This window comes from Salvelinus sp. IW2-2015, linkage group LG32 (genome assembly GCF_002910315.2).
Source record: "Salvelinus sp. IW2-2015 linkage group LG32, ASM291031v2, whole genome shotgun sequence".
Taxonomy (NCBI): Eukaryota; Metazoa; Chordata; class Actinopteri; order Salmoniformes; family Salmonidae; genus Salvelinus; species Salvelinus sp. IW2-2015.
This window is the reverse complement of record NC_036871.1, coordinates 24,820,434-24,838,504: the sequence shown is the minus strand read 5'-3', so window position 1 is coordinate 24,838,504 and position 18,071 is coordinate 24,820,434. Positions and strand designations below refer to the sequence as shown.

General features: G+C 43.3%; 1 protein-coding gene across 7 annotated transcripts in view; it reads left to right on the top strand.

Annotated features, from left to right (window-relative positions):
* The window catches only part of LOC111956729 (zinc finger protein 521-like), a 183,340-nt gene extending 181,351 nt beyond the window's left edge, over positions 1 to 1,989 (top strand). For all 7 annotated transcript variants that reach the window (XM_023977287.2, XM_023977286.2, XM_023977285.2 and 4 more), the window contains one exon: positions 471 to 1,989. In XM_023977287.2, coding sequence (XP_023833055.1) covers positions 471 to 500 — 30 coding nt within the window. In that variant the 3' untranslated portion in view covers positions 501 to 1,989. The remainder of the gene's footprint in view (positions 1 to 470) is intronic.
* Positions 1,990 to 18,071: the final 16,082 nt, after the last annotated feature.

Below are 18,071 nucleotides of genomic sequence, written 5' to 3'. Positions count from 1 at the left end.
TGTAGGGAGGGAGATGTTGTAGGGAGGGAGATGTTGTAGGGAGGGAGATGCTGTAGGGAGGGAGATGTTGTAGGGAGGGAGATGTTGGATGGAGGGAGATGTTGTCAGCTCAATGGTGGCGTGTCAGTGTGTCAGGAGAGGACTTAACCATGTTTAATCCCTTGGAGGACCAGAACATATGGCTCCACATAACCATTTACTGTTGCTCGGGTTGATTGGACATACATCCTGACATTCACAACACTACATTATGTCAATCACTAACTCTCTGAAAAACCAATGGTGAATTCATTATTTGGTATTAGGAATATGCCTTAATATTAATGAGAAGAAATTCAGTGTTCAAATTCAAACTTTCTAAATGGAGTAAATGTTGAATGAAATTAAATATCCTTGTGTTGAATTTGATCTTGATTCAGTCGTTTCATTCCTCTCTCTCTCTCTCCCTCTCTGTTCTTCCTCCTGTCCAGAACCACACGCTGACTCAGCACAGCAGCTAACCAGGCAGATCATCACTTGGCCTGAGGAGCAGAGGAGAACCATACGGCGAGGAGAATCATGTCTGACCCAGTCAGTCCTCCAACCACCGTCAGTGCAATAGCCCACTGGCTCTTTTGCACTGAACTTTGGATTCACTTCACATCAGGAAGGACCATGTCACACAAAAAGAAAAGGACAGATGAAAGACAGMGKTGTGAAAAAAAGACAGAAAAACATATCTCTAATCTGTCTGGTCGTCATGTCAACAAAACTGGACAACTATCTTTGTAAATAGAAGTACTTCTTCATGTGTTGCTTAATAACTCCAGCTAAATTGTAGTCTTATACAGTACAGTATTTGCTAATGTACAGTTCAGAACCGGTTTTCCCCAAAAAATAAAGAGAGAAAAAAAGCTAAACAGAGAATGCCACTGTCAATCAGAAGATGTGGAACTCATCCACAATATGTTGGCGAAACAGGGTGCCAATGTGGGGTATAATTATATAGGGAACAGGAAGTTGTGGTATGGTCAGTAAGGACCCTTTTCATCAGCGCACATTTCCTGTATGTGACACTATCCTGACCTGGTCACTTATGACAGAAGGGTGTAGCAGGATGCTCAATCACCAGCAGAGCCTGACATTACATCACAGGTCTCATTCCATCATGGCTGCCATTCCAGTTGATCAGCTGAGGACTAAGTTGTGCATTTCATCTGGTCCGCCTGCCTAACTGCACATGGACAAGTTCAAATGAGACGAAGATAAAAACATTTTTGGGGAAAAACAGGACAGGGTTCTGATATATGCAAATGCAGTGACACAGATTTGAAAAGGCCAGCTAGAAACTCTGGTTGGCACGGTAACAGAGACATCGTCAACCCCCCTGTGTCTCCTAGAGCATCATGGGAAATCTCCAGCCCACTGACTCAAACCTGTACGTTTCTGTTATTAATGTTTACTGCTCGTTCAAGCCTGGAGATTACTGGAAAAATTATGTCATTTTTCTTAGCTCTTTGTATTACATTTGTTTTGCAATGGGGAATAAATCCATTTTGATTTGGGGTCGTGGGGGAGACTACATGTATTCGGTCTCTCTGGGGGATGTGCTTAAACTTATGTCCTGGGCTCTCCTTGAGAGCTCCCAACTTCTCCTCTTCCTTCCCTGTTTCCTGCGGTATCCTATTGCTCTGCTCTCTGCTCAAGCTGGAAGCCATTGTGGCATTATAATACACCAATATAAATCATTCTGTAATGTAAATGTTTTTGCATTCATTGAACCTGAGATGCACTTTTGTATGAAACTTTAATGTTTTGATCTTTTGATTGAGAATTGTTCGTACTCAGTTTACAGGAAATTAACCACCATCTCCTGCTTCAGCAAAAGGACAGTTATCTTGTCTGTTATTCAAATGTTATTGTACAAATATGGAGTTCTGTATTTGGCAGACCTCATTTTTTTTTGGTGTTGCACATGTGATGGAAATATTAAAACTGTATGAAAAATGGCTTCTATGTGTGCGTGTGTGTCTGTGTGTGTGTGTGTGTGTGTGTGTGTGTGTGTGTGTGTGTGTGTGGGGGTTTGTGTGTGTGATGTGCGGTGTGTTTATGCGAGTGGTGGTTGCACCTACTATTATTATGTTGTGGATCAATTAATTTGATTAAGTAGCAAAATGGGCCCTTGGCAGCATAAACATTATCATCTTCAAAAGCTTACTTTGCATTTTTGGATTTAAATCAAATTCCATCCTTTTCGCTGGTTCCCTTGTGGCTCTGCCTAACGAACATCTGAGCATCTTAAGGGAGGTCTGCGTTATTAATGACTCCATTACCCATCACCCTGTGCGGTCCCATTCCACACACCCTCGCACCAGGCCTATTAGGGAGCCTGCAGCACTCCAGGGGACCAATGGAAAGGAAGGATGTCTGTGCCGAATGGGACAAAGGGCCAACTAGTAACATCTGTCTGTCTTTACAGATGATTCCTCACAGCAATGAGATGAAAAACACAAAGTCCAAAATAACTGTTATGACAAGGGACATGAGTATGTCATGCAAAAGCATATATTTAACAAAGACAACAAATTGAATAAGATTATACAATACTTTTTCATGTTTTAATAAAATTATGCCACTTTTTTTCTAAACAAAATTAAGATTAGAAATAAATTAAATCAGCAGRGAGTATTCATTTGTACATATAGTATTATGATTCACCAACCTACCGTCTTAATACATCAATACAAGAAAATATGCCTGTAGGATGATTGGCTGGTAACAGACCCAATCATGTGTCCAGACAGATTATTGACCATGACGAGCCAGCACCACGACCATGGGGAAATAAAGTCACTTTATCTGTGACATGTGTCAACAACAATTACTTTACTGTATTCTCCTTCACTGTATCCTAATGAACACATATAATGATAAGCTGATCAGGTATCTGTTTTGTACTATCTGATGTACAGGTTTTATCTGCCATTTTGACTCCTCTTCATTATGCTTTTCTGACTGTGACAATCTTTCTCAATTGAAATGGAATGCCACCACATTCCAAATTCAGAAATGGAATGGAATAGATGGCTCATCTCACCAGTGTTCCAGCTTTAACTGTCAAGCAGAATGCAAGCTGGGCAGCCATTAAACAACTTTGCTAGCATCTCCCCGTGCCAGACACTTTTAATAAGCTTCAAGGGCATTCTGAACAGGTCCAGAACTTTGTGTTGCCAGAGATGGACTGGCCCACATCATCCATTACGTTAAATTGGGTGGCGGCCTCCAGCTCATATTTATGATTTAATTAAATTAACTTGTGAGAACCACCGAGGCCTCCCTTTCGCCCGCCAGCCTCAGCAATGAAAAGCACACACACAAAAACACACATGCGCACACAGGCATGCACACACACATACGCCCATGTATACACTCTCACACACAAACACACAGATGCATATGCCTCCAAATTCCTCCTGACCAAGAGTGAGACTGTGGGCGCTTTGGCAAGGGGACTCTCAGAGGCTCAATTAAAGGAATATAAATACACAGACCCCAGTCATCTCCGACAGCGAGCGATGGACCACATGGCCTGCACGGCATCTATAGAGATATCATTCCTGGGCTGATCCACCATAATATGGCTGCACACACATACTGTACTTTCAGTGCAAGAAGAATGATGTTCCTGGGTTGGTTGAACCGGGGTTTGGACATTTCACGCACTGGTAGTCTTTGCCTGTGGATCTTCTTTTAACAGCATAGGGTGGGTCAACTCCCACCGTGCATTGTAGGCCTGGATTATCCTGCGGTATGAGCCTCTTTCCTGGTGAGGGGGCCTCCCTGTCATCCTACCCTTAACTGAGTTAGCAATGGAGCCCTGACACTTTATCATGGTCCCCTCTCTTGGTCTATCCCTGCTTGCCACAGAGGTTAGCTCACTCCTTCATACTGTTAACACTTCATGGGTAGTTTGTGACACGGTATGCTATGCGTCAGAGGGGGCAATCCAATATGAATTTTTTCCCGCTCTGCTCTATTTTCGTGTGGCCCGCCTCTTACTGTGTGTTATCTCGCAGTTCACGCAGGATACGTTCAGCCACGGGGTTAAACTATTTTTATATGCATGGCATAATCTCAGACACTCCTGCTAGCGGCTGGTCTTCCCTTTATAGTTGATTTGATAACACAACTTCAGGGGTGAGTCACACTTGCCATGTCCCGGGTATAGGGTTTCAGCTAAAACAAATTAATTCTCAGCCTAAAGCAGGGGTTCGGCACTTAGTCTGAGTAAGGGCAAACTATAGACACTCAGTAGTCCTTTTGTGTGATTTTTACACAGTTACCCGCAAGCTCCCCTGTGGTTTCCTGCTCAAGCCCACAATATGGTATGGCCGCGGGACACCTAAGGTGAACCCCCTGAGCCTAAATTTGTTATAATGCAACGTTCTTTCTTCAGCACTTTATTTAACAAATAGTGTAATTTAACTAGTTAATGAAAACCAGTAACACTTCTCTTTTGGTTCCACAGCTTCACAACTGATGGGTTTTCCCGTTTTTTTATATAGCAATTACAATGCAGTAGCTTCTAACAATAGTAATTAAGTTCTGTTCTTACCTTACCCCACAAATTATTCTAACTTCTAATACAAGGCTGCCCAACCCTCTTCCTGGAGATCTACTGTCCTGTAGGTTTTCAGTCCAACCCTAATGTAGCGTATCTGATTCAGCTAGTTAAGGTCTTGTTGAGCAGCTAGTAAGTAGAATCAGGTGTGTTAAATTAGGGTTGGACTGAAAACCCACAAGACGGTAGATCTCCAGGACGAGGGTTGGGCAGCCCTGTTCTAATACATCAATCAGCTCCTGAAGCCCATGCCTCCTTTGACTACAGCCACACAACACACCCCCTCCCACCTACACGTGATATTTAAGGAAAATTACATACCACATTGTCTCCTTTACACGTGATGTCTACACAGAGACAGGTAACAAATTGATTCCTTCGTAGGTGACGACAACCCGTGGTGTCATCTGCTTCATGGCCACGTTCCATCAGGCAACTCTACCAACTCCATCCGAGGGCCGAGGTTTGACGGGGGTGTCGTCAAATAAGATGAACCTCCACCGTCCGGCAGAGGATCATCTACATACAGTCCACCCGCACCCATAATTTCCTCTCTGCCTTTGACTGGGTCTTGCTGCTCTTAAGCTACTTGTGGTCCTTCTTCCGTTCTTCTTGTCCCTTCCTAGTTTCAGTTACCAGATTTCTGTCTGGGGACTGGAGGAGTCATCAGTTCATACTGACTAGGCTCATTCACGACAACATGAAGCTAGGGTTAGGGTTAGGGTAATGGAGAGGATTAGAGTTGAACCAGGAGGTGGACATGAAGCTAGGGTTAGGGTAGTGGAGAGGAGAGGATTAGAGTCGATCCAGGAGGTTGACATGAAGCTAGGGTTAGGGTTAGGGTTAGGGTAATGGAGAGGATTAGAGTCGAACTCCAGGAGGTGGCATGAAGCTAGGGTTAGGGTTAGCTATGGTAGGAAGAGGGATTAGAGTGACCAGGAGGTTGACATGAAGCTAGGGTATGGGGTTAGGGTTAGGGTATGGAATGATTAGAGTTGAGCCAGGAGGTGGACATGAAGCTAGGGTTAGGGTTAGGGAGTAATGGAGAGGATTAGAGTGACCAGGAGGTTGACATGAAGCTAGGGTTGGGTTAGGGTTAGGTATGGAAGATTAGAGTTGAGCCAGGAGTGGACATGAAGCTAGGGTTAGGGTTAGGGTAATGGAGCTGGATTAGAGTTGAGCCAGGAGGTGACCATGAAGCTAGGGTTAGGGTTAGGGTAGGTAATGGATAGGATTAGAGTGAGCCAGGAGGTTGACATGAAGCTAGGGTTTAGGTGTAAATGGAGAGGATTAGAGTGAGCCAGGAGGTGACATGAAGCTGGGGTTGTAGGGTTAGGGTAATGGAGAGGATTAGAGTTAAGCCAGGAGGTGGACATGAAGTAGGGTTAGGGTTGAGGGTTAGGGTAATGGATAGGAGTTAGAGCTAGAACCGGAGGTTTGACATGAAGCTAGGGTTAGGGTTAGGGTAATGGAGAGGATTAGAGTAGAACCAGGAGGTTGACATGAAGCTAGGGTTAGGGTTAGGGTTAGGGCATTGGAGAGGATTAGAGTCGAACCAGGAGGTGGACATGAAGCTAGGGTTAGGGTTAGGGTTAGGCATGAAGGACCACGTAGGGTGAGGCGGCAATCAGCAGGAGAAGCTCTCTGGTCTGTTGACCTCTGCTACCAGAGGCATACTGTACTGTATGATTCATGAAAGAATAATGAAAACCTACTGGGGTATTCAGCATGCTGAAAAAGCATTGTTTTTGCACTGCAAAAAAACACAAACACCAAACAACTCCTTCTTTGCTTCTTTTTGCTCCCTTAGCTTCTCCTTACTGACATTTCTTTTTCTTTTGTGGATTTTTTTTTAACTGACCAGGGTTTAGGCTGAGCATTCCTCCCACTGAAGGGGACCTGGGAGACCTCTTATGGCATTCAATATGTGCGCCCAAGCATGAGATCCAGATCCATTTAGCCGGGGGATCCGTGGGGACTGTCTGGGGTAACCCAATCTCTCACACCACCTCGCCCATAGAATTAGGAATTAGAATACTAGAATGGATATGAACCTTCTTATGATGAGATAAAGGTCAGCCATTTTGGTCAGGGAGTTGGTTAACCATGGTTTCCCAGTGCTGTGATAAGATATTGTGTAAAATAATGAATATGCCAACATTCCATTCAAAAGATGCAGTCAATCCACAGCAATACACTGTCTGAAATCAGCTGATGATAGAACTTAGACAAGTTGTAAATGCAACAAGTACAGATAATGCATCATATAATAACACTCACAGCTTTTCAAGAAAACAAACATTTAGACATTTATGGTCTGTTTGCATATATTTTAGAGGCTATTTATATAGAAAATTGGTATAAAACCTGTATAAACTGTATTTATGATTATAAAATATATACTAACGTATGTGGACACCCCTTCAAATTAGTGGATTCAGACATTTCAGCCACACCCGTTGCTGACAGGTGTATAGAAATTGAGCACACAGCCATGCAATCTCCATTGAAAAACATTGTCAAGAAAAGAGCTCAGTGACTTTCAACGTGACACCGTGATAGGATGCCACCTATCCAACAAGTCAGTACGTCAAAATTCTGCCCTGCTAGAGCTGCCCTGGTCAACTGTAGGTGCTGTTATTGTGAAGTGGAAACGTCTAGGAGCAACATCGTCTCAGCCGCGAAGTGGTAGCCAACACCAGCTCACAGAATGGGACCGCCGAGCGCTTAAGCGCTTAGCTCATAAAAATTGTCTGTCCTCGGTTGCAACACTCACTACCAAATTCCAAACTGCCTCTGGAAGCAACGTCAGCACAATAACTGTTCGTCGGGAGCTTCATGAAATGGGTTTCCATGGCCGAGCAGCAGCACAAAAGCCTAAGATCACCATGTGCAATGCCAAGTGTCAGCTGGAGTGGTGTAAAGCTCGCCTCCATTGGACAGTGTGATGAATCACGCTTCAGCATTTGGCAGTCCAACTGACGAATCTGGGTTTGGCTGATGCCAGGAGAACACTACCTGCTCCAATGCGTAGTGCCAACTGTAAAGTTTGGTGGAGGAGAAATAATGGTCTGGGGATGTTTTCCCTTCACTGGAACTAAGGGGCCTAGACTAGGCCCCTTAGTTCCAGTGAAGGGAAATGTTAATGCTACAGCATACAATAACATTCTAGATGATTCTGTGTTTCCAACTTTGTGGCAACAGTTTGGGGAAGGCCCTTTCCTGTTTCAGCATGACAATGCCCCTGTGCACAAAGCGAGGTCCATACAGAAATGGTTTGTCGAGATCAGTGTGGAAGAACTTGACTGGCCTGCACCTTTGGGATGAATTGGAACGCCGACTGTGAGCCAGGCCTAATTCGTCCAACATCAGTGCCCGACCTCACTAATATTCAGCAATATTCCAACATCTAGTGGAAAGCCTTCCCAGAAGAGTGGAGGCTGTTATAGCAGCAAAGGGGGGACAACTTCATATTAATGCCCATGGTTTTGGAATGAGATGTTCGACGAGCAGGTGTCCACATACYTTTGGTCATGTACTGTTGTGTATGACAATATTTAGGTTGACAATAATTATATTATATAATTTCTGATATATCACATGCCCTACTTTTATTTCCCTGCATAAGTAAAATCAGTGTTATGCCTCTACTGCCATTCATTCCGATTAGACTGGTTTGGATTTCTCCCTGACCTATATGGCTGCCATGTTCACTCCATTCTGGAATTTTGATGGTTTATGACATATCCCTTCTAATAATTGAATAGGATCTCTATGACCACACCGTCCCCTCTCCTCTCTCTCGCCCAGAGAGACATCTTTTCAAAACTGTGTCAGCAAAATGGACATTGTTGCCTCTCCATGTCTAATYGAATCTGTGTGAAAAGGGGCCGCCTTGAGTATTTTTTTCAATTCACTGTATTTTCCATTTTAACAGACGCTTTTATCCAGAGTGACTTACAGGAGCAATTAGGGTTAAATGCCTTACTCAAGGAGACATCGGCAGATTTTTTCACCTAGTCGGCTCGGTGACGCGAACCAGCGACCTTTCGGTTACACTCTTAACCACTAGGTTACCTGTAGCCCTCATCGCCTCTTATTTCGCTGATGAATGTTTTGTGTCAAACTTGATCATTGTGATGCGTAGTAATCAGCTCTACTGTAACTCATAGGCTCTTTGTAAAAATCCATCTTTATAGAAGACCTTAAGAGAAAGAAATACTTATCACAGCGACTTCAAAACTAACATACAGAGAATTAAGAGCTATAGAGGTGTGGATGGCAAGAGAAAAAACATCTCAGGTGATAATTGGAGAAAAAAGTGTGTAGCTGTGAATCTCGCCTTCGGATCTTGGAGGAGCCACAGAAGCTTGGCAACAGTGAATCACCCGCCCCCATGCAACACCACAAATCCTCTCTTCCTCTAATACATCTGACAACACAGGTACTACGATACGTCACTACAACACTACTACTACAGTAGAACAAACATGACCTCAACTGTTTGTAATACAACGATGCGTCATAATGTTAAATTAACTGAATGTATTGAAGATACCATTGGAGCTTTGCCTATGTGATCTAGATCTTAACTTACTCTTGAGCTGTGTACTTCCCACTTACACAGTTAGCTGCAGTAGCTGTATGTACACTGCATTATTTATATACACAGTACTATCTCTCTCTCTCAGATTYTCAACCTTCCCTTCCCATCACACTGGCATGCAGGAGCCAAGAGTCTTCCTGTGGGTTTGACCACACATAGTCTATATTTCATTACTTGGTGTTTAATTCATTTTAGAGAATACAAAAATAATCCCCCTGTTTTAAGTGTTTTGCTGTCTTGATGGGTATGCTAGGGCATGGAAGATGATGGCTAGAGGGAGAGACTCACCTTCAGCCTCTCCCAGTTCAGGACGCAGGGGGGATCATTATCCATCAGGGCCGCAGGAGGGAGGAGTGAGTGGGGGATGGACAGAGGAAGAGCCGAGCTCACATGGCCTCTGCTCTAAGTCTGAGTGTGTGGGGGTGTAGGAGAGGGCAGAGTAAGAAAATAGCTACTTCTCGGAGATGGGCAGGGATAGATAGAGAATGAAAGACAGAGAAACACAGCCATACTGAATTTAGTTGATTTAGTTGTATTTGGGCTAATTAGACTTGAGTCATCATTCCATGGTTTTATATGATATGTTTGATTGAATGCTTTACTGGCAGAGGAGGCCTAACACATTGCAATGGAGGTGTCTTTTTGTGAAGTCTTATTTTTGTCTGTTTGTTTTGCCTTATGGAGGCTGGGAGGAAGGGGAGCTAATTGTATTGCCTCATAATGCCAGTTAGTTTGTCATTTGTTTTCCTACATGTGCTTATTGGTGAACTAGGAAATGCTCTATAATGGTGCCTCGTGGGAGATAAAGGCCTCATTCTCCCTGCTTTTGTCTCTCTTTTTCTCTTGCTATCCCTGTATTACCTACTTTCTCTCACCCTCGTTTTATTTACTGCTACCTCTTTTCCCGCTCTCCTGAACTCTTTTATTTCCCTCTGTCTCTCTCCCCCTTTCCCTCCCCTCTCTCTCCCACCGTCCCTCTCCTCTCTTGCATATCTTGTATTGTAAACAGCTCACAAAAGTGTGACAAGGTCTCCTCGTGTTCCCCCCTCTTTACTCTCCCTTCTCCCAGCTGTTTGTTATTGTCTCCTCCGCTATCGTGTGTTTGTCTCTATCACACTTTTCTTTATTCCTCTCTCTCTCTTTTTTTCTCTCCGCCGCGTCAGAAAAGAAAAAGTTAATTAAATATGGAACGAGACGGAGCAGCATCTCTTTAAACCATCATGTCATTAAAATGGCATCCCTGGGAGATCAGCTTAAAAGGAGTCGGAGCACAATGTCTTCTCAGTCAGATATTTATGGGCCTGGTTATGTAAACATGCTCTCTTTATTCTCTATGTATATTTCATGTAATTATCACTTTTTGTAGCGCCTGTCCCCCGAGACATGTAGAGGCAAGGAGTTACTGGGGGAATGTCATTAGAAGAGACTATTGTTACAGAGCCGTTATGATACTGCTGTTGAGTATGCTGTATGCTACATTCCCAGACTCACTGAGGAAGGCTTTTATCTATATTTGAGATGTATCATCCATAAATCATAATTGTATGTATTCATATATGCTTTTGAATCTGACTCATATCTCTGTCTCTCTGTCTGGTACGGGACTCAAGCTTAATTCAATCATCTGTACATTTACAACAATAGACCTTGCATTCAATTCACTCAATTATTTCTCCATCTGAAAGCAATGGATAAATGTCCTACAAAGTACTGATCAACTGATCAAATACAAACAGTGGACCCTTCACCTCACCCAAGATATATTCCCATCTATAAAGAATAGGGATCTAGTGCAGTGTGAACTCGCTTCTCCAACAAAACTTGGAGAAGCCACTGCCAGCTGACGGAAGCTGCTAATTAAGAGGGCTGGAGAGCCAGCAGGGGCGTCTTATGAAACACTACAGGCACCGGGGATGAACTAGAGTAGAGGAGGCTGGGCCTGGACCTCTATCACAACCCACAACAATGGTGCTGTGGAGGGGAGACGAGTGACAAGGGAGACACTATAGTAGAGGAGGATAGGACCTCTTTTGCAACTCAATGGTGCTGTGGAGGGGAGAAATTGGAGAGGGGAGAGAGGGGCGACAGGTTAGAGGGGGAGATGCAAGAGGGGAAACAGGGAGAGAGGGCAAGAGGGGAGACAGTGGAGAGGGGAGAGAGGGGAGTCTGTAGAGGGGAGATAGGAGACAGTAGAGAGGGAGTCAGGGAGGGGGAGATATGAGACAGTAGAGAGGGGAGACAGGGGAGAGGAGAGGGGAGAGAGGAGACAGTAGAGAGGGGAGACAGGGGAGAGTGAGGGGAGATGGGGACATTAGAGAGTGGGACAGGGGAGTCAGAGGAGAGGGGTGATAGGAGACAGTAGAGAAGGAAGACAGGGAAGAGGGAGATAGGACACAGTAGAGAGGGGAGACGGTAGTGAGGGGGACAGGCGAGAGGGGAGAGAGGGGAGAGAGGGGGGAGGGGAGACATGGGAGAGGGGAGCAGAAGGGGAGGGGAGATAGGAGACAGTAGAGAAGGAAACAGAGAAGAGGGGAGGTGGACACAGTAGAGAGGGGGATGGTAGAGAGGGGAGACAGGGGGAGAGCGGAGTCGGAGGAGAGGGGAGATAGGAGACAGTAGAGAGGAGAGACAGGGGAGGGGAGACAGAGAAGAAGGAGATGGGAAACAGAGGGAGACTTTCCTAAATTAATTTGTCCTCTCCTCTCCTCCCTGTCCTGTCCTCACCTCTTTTTTTGAAGAGCTGAGGTTCCTTCTCCTCCAATGCTTCCATTGCAACTTCCCTATCAAGGAATAGACTTTTGAGATATACCCAAGGAGACAGTAGAGACAGGATATACAGAGCAGAATGCTCTATGCCACACACATTCACTCATGCATGATGTCATGTCAAATATGATTCACAAATCAAAAGTTTTTCCTTGTTTTCCCTAGATGCAGAAAACGAGATTGCATGGGATGATGGAACAGCTTGTACAAGTGCATCATCCAAACACAGACACACAAACATGCCTATATTATAATGGGCACACACACGCAATTATGCACACTAAACTATTGTTCATTTGAATCTACTGTGCCTGGAGTCAAAGTGTCTCTGTGTAATTTAACAATGTCTGATTAGGGACAGGACAGTGCATGCAGGGTCTACTGACTGTTGAAGCTGTAATTTCTCCTCTGGTTATCAGGACCAGAAATCCCTCGTCTCGTCCCTCTCGCCCACCAGTGAACGTGCCCCATCTGCCATCCAATCTGACCCTCACATCACCCTGCCACATCCACATGCAGTAAAACTATGTGAACTGCAGTGTTCTAAAGTTGTCTGCAATAACCACTGCAGAATGCTTTTAATCAACGTCTGAAATGAGGGTGACTGGAAGCGTTCGCCCCATGCTTGAATTAAATGTAATTGTTTAATTGCCAAGTGCTGGGAACCCATCCCTAAGAGGATTCCAATGGAATTATTTAAGCTCCAGTCAGGAAACGCTGGTGTCCCGGAAAGCGGAAGGAAGGAGGGAAAACGGAAAGGGGGAAAAATTGCACACAAAAAAAAAAAAAAAAAAATATTCTGTCTATGACAATATTGAGTGTGGTTTACCTTTCAGTTTGGGTGATAAGTGAACAGCCTGGGGCACATTAACAGCAACGACCCTGGTCAATCACCTCTCAAAGGAGGTCAGTCACATTCAAGCCCTGTGTGGGTTGAAGGAGTGGGCCTCACCTCCCTCCTGTTTGATTTCCCCTGTGGACCTATGGATCTATTCTCAAGGTGCTTATATCTACTGAAAACCCCCGAGACAATGGACTTTGTGACAAGGTCTGTGTACTGAACATACCCTGCGGACCATGACTTTGTGACAAGGTCTGTGTACTGAAATACCCCGCGACAATGACTTTGTGACAAGGTCTGTGTACTGAAATACCCGAGCAATGACTTTGGACAAGTCTGTGTACTGGAAATACCCGCGACAATGACTTTGGGACAAGGTTTGTGTTACTGAAATACCCCGCGGGCAATGACTTTGTGACAAGGTCTGTGTACTGAAATACCCGCGACATGGACTTTGTGACAAGGTCTGTGTACTGAAATACCCCGCGACAATGACTTTGTGACAGGTCTGTGTACTGGAAATACCCTGCGACAATGACTTTGTGACAAGGTCTGTGTACTGAAATACCCGCGACAATGACTTTGTGACAGGTCTGTGTACTGAAATCCCGCGACAATGATATGTGACAAGTCGTGTCTGTAGATGACTGACAACATGAGCGACAATGACTTTGTACTGAAATACCCTGTTGACAATGACTTTGTGACAACGTCTGTGTTACTGAAATGTCTGTGAGGGGTTTCACTGTTTTCATCATGTAACAGTAAAGCACAGCAAGTCTTTTTCAGTGTCAAGACTGAAGATTAGTTAGTCATTGGTCTTAGAGAACCTAACAGTGGTTTTCAGCATGAAGTCATTGTATCCGGCCCTACATGAAGGACTCCTGGGTTCTCATGAATGGGGTTTATTAGCCCCCTTCGCCATCTGAAAACCACTTTGTTTATCCGATAAGGGCTCTATAACTTAGGGGCACCAGGTGCACTCCATTTAAGGTCGCAAAATTTAGTCACAGATGTTCAAAATGTCTTCCTCACGACACAACACACGCACACGCGCGCACGCACACACACCACGACACACCACACACACACACACACACCCACACACACACACACACACACACACACCACACACACACACACACACACCACCACACCCACACACCACACACACACACACACACACACACACACACACACACACACACACACTGCTCAAAGCCACACACAGTTAACATGTTAGGAACACCTTCCTAATATTGAGTTGCACACCCTTTTGCCCTCAAAACAGCCTCAATTGGTAGGGGCATTGGTGTTGAAAGCATTCCACAGGGTTGCTGGCCCATGTTGACTCCAAAGCTTCCCACAGTTGTGTCAAGTTGGCTGGATGTCCTTTGGGTGGTGGACCATTCTTGATACACACGGGAAACTGTTAAGCGTGAAAAACCCAGCAGCGTGGCACCTACTACCATACCCTGTTCAAAGGCACTTAAATATTTTGTCTTGCCCATTCCCCCTCTGAATGGCACACATACACAATCCATGTCTCAATTGTCTCAAGGCTTAAAAATCATTCTTTAACCTGTATGCTCCGCTTCATCTACACTGATTGGCCACATTTAAAAACATATTTCCACAAACCCCATGACATTTTAATCTATCAATCACACTTTCCTAACCTCACTGACCTAGTGCAGAATAGATGCCCGTCAGTGGAGCTTGTTTTAGCATTTATAAACATGCAGGAAGAACTGAGGTTTGGTGTTTTGATGATGAGTGCAGTAATCCATCCCTACCGTAGGGAAATGCTCTTCCTACTGCTACTGCTGCATCCCGTGCCTCTAGGCACAAGTGTGTCTCTGTCTCCCAGACCTGGGTTCAAATAGTATCTGCAATCTTTCAAATACTTTGAACATTTGTTTGAACCTACCTGGAGTGACGTATAGTAGGGGTTTGCACTTTATTAATTATTCTGTGCCAGGCAAGCTCAGTAAAGCGCAGTTATAGCATTTGAAAGATTTKGAATACTATTTTAACCCAGGTCTGTCTGTTATCCCTCACCACCATACAGGGGAGGGAGAGGAGCTTTGCACCCTGCAGCTGTGGCCTTATTCCCAGGCAGGCAGCCAACACCTGACCATGCAAGGCCAGCTGGCCCAGATGTGCACACAGACAATGGCAACACTTTGAGCAATGCAGTCCCCTCTGGGACCCCAGGCACCTGCAAACCAAAGGCCCTTCTCACTATCTAACATCATGTTGCAATTATACATCTAATAACTCACCATCACCCTGAGAGAACCACACTAATCTATAACATAACACAGGAGTGACTCTCCACAATTTATTTTGGAGCATCATACTAAACAAGTGTGGTCTGTAGAAGATTTAGTACTACTGTAGATGACCCAGAAGCTTTTTCCACAGCAGTGGCCCAATTTGCGGAACTTACCTGCAGGTTTTGGTCTGGAAAGTTCACTAAAAACAACAGATATCTTGTCAATCTTGTCAAGCACTGTGTCTCATTGAAGCCAAGCACTCAAAACAAGGCTGCATCTCAGTGTCTTATCCTTTCTAATAGACCAATGTTCTTTTTTAAATCAATGACAAAACACTGCATAAAATTCTCAAAATGACAGGTTTAAACATTTTACACGTGGATTGCTTGAGTGAAGAAAGCGTAACTGAAGCCTAAGAAAACAAAGGCCTCAAATGAATAATTTGATCTGTGCTTATTTTTAATCTAAATCAATCGAGGTTATTGATGCAGTCAGTAACTAAGTATTAAGCATCAGCTGTCAGAGCAGCTTACCGATCACTGTACATGTACACAGCCAATCTGTAAATAGCACACCCAACTACCTCATCCCCCCATATTGTTACTTACCCTCTTGCTCTTTTTCACCCCAGTATCTCTATTCTCTACTTACACATCAATCACTCCAGTGTTAATGCTACATTGTAATTATTTCACCTCCATGGCCTATTTATTGCCTTACCTCCCTACTCTTCTACATTTGCACACACTGTACATAGATTTTTCTATTGTGTTATTGATTGTACGTTTGTTTATGTGTAACTCTGTGTTGTTGTTTTGCCGTCCTGCTTTGCTTTATCTTGGCCAGGTCGCAGTTGTAAATKAGAACTTGTTCTCAACTGGCCTACCTGGTTAAATGAAGGTGAAATGAAGTAAACATAAAATAAACTATGGGTACAGAGGGCGTTGAAACAAACAAAAGCTAGAAGATGCACAGTGACATCTAGTGGCGAATTTCCTCCTGTACACCAAGGTCATTATCCAATACGGTACAAAAGAAACAAATACTTTGATTTACCATCTGTTTGTCATACAATAAAATGCCTTCTTGTATAAAGCAATTTAATCTGTCCAATATGGTAATTCAGCCTAATAAATGTTAACATATCAGTTCATGTTGGCCAATGTTTGATGACAAAGAAATATTTTCTATAGAGGTCAGTAGTGGCATAATTCTGACAGCAGAGGAAGGTAGTGGCCTGTTTCTGAAAATAAAAAGAAACATGACACTTCTGTTGCTTTCTCCATTATTTTATTTCTGTGACCAAAGGTAGAGAGAGGTGGGCCAGAATTAACCTGCTTTGTTCCAGTATAATACAAAAGGTACTACATTAAAACCTTTGAGGTTTGATATCAAAGTTAAACATGAATGTTTTTTATTCATACACCAAATATTGGTCTTATGATAATGATGTCAAGCATGAATTCACATGGGCCACATAGTACCTTGGTGCCATATAATTTGATGAATACTGTACATTTGCACAAAATTTTGACTTCACAGAAAACRAACATTGCCATACACATGCTCATAATACATTCAAATCTACTCTTCAAATACACTTTTGTAAACAGCAGTCAATATGACAATCTGTTTTATTATATCCAATATTTTCATTGGTAAAATATCAGATTTGGTCAGTACCCCTGGGAACACAATGTAATTTCAACGTGGATAATTGGGTAGTGTAATATTTGGTTAAGACGTGGATCAATGAGATTACAACCTATAGTCCTATCCACCCACTCAAAAAGACAGCCCAAAGTTAGTTGGATTTTCATCATGTTATCATTATGCTTTGAACCATCTAAAAGAACAACCAAATTCCAATGGAATAGCAAAGCCAGATGTTTTGTTTAATAACCTAGCACTGCTTTTAAGAAAACACAGCAAAGTTCAAATGAGAAAACAATGTCTGAGATTTTGCTTAGGTATACAACAGGTTAACGTGTTATCACTGTGCTTCATCTAATAGCAGAAACAAATGACCTGGATTGCAGTTGAGATTTCATTAAAAGTACATGGTGCAAGTGATCAATGCAGTCAACACAACCAAATATCAACATTTTAAGGAGATTTATCTTCTGCTTTCGGAGAGATAACATTAATAATATGCATGTAAATCTCTCATGGCTCAAAGTGGAGTAGAGATTGACTTCATCACTACTTGCTTTTGTAAGAAGTGTTGACATGCTGAATATATCGAGCTGTCTGTTTAAACTACTATCACACAGCTCAGACATGCATACCCCACAAGACATGCCACCAAAAGGTATTTTCACAATCCCAAGTCCAGAACAGACTATGGGAGGCGCACAGTACTACATAGAGCCATGGCTACATGGAACTCTATTCCACATCAGGTAACTGATGCAAGCAGGACAATCAGATAAAAAAAAAATACATATTTAAAAAATACACCTTATGGAACAGGGGACTGTGAAGAGATGACACACACTCTACACACACGTACACATGGATGTTGTATTGTAAATATGTGATAGTAGAGTAGTGGCCTGAAGGAAGTGTTATGAAATGTAATGTCATGTAATATTTTAAATTGTATATAATTGCCTTAATGTTGCTGGACCCCAGGAAGAGTAGCTGCTGCCCTGGAGGCAGCTAATGGTGATCCTTAATAAATACAAAATACAAAGTTCCAACTGTACGACTGATTTAGTCTGGCTTCAATTCCAGTTATTCTACAAATAATGTACATGTTAGATTCACGTCTCCATCTCCATCCTATTCTTTAACTTCGATTTTTGGTTGAGATGGAGACGTGAATCAAACATAGAAATGATTAATGAAGTCAGTGGCACAGACAGAACATGGTCAGATAGAAGACACAACTCCTTCAAATGTTGATATCTGGTTGCGTTGACAACCAGACACAATTCAATATCACTACATATCATTACATTTCAAATCAACCAGTTT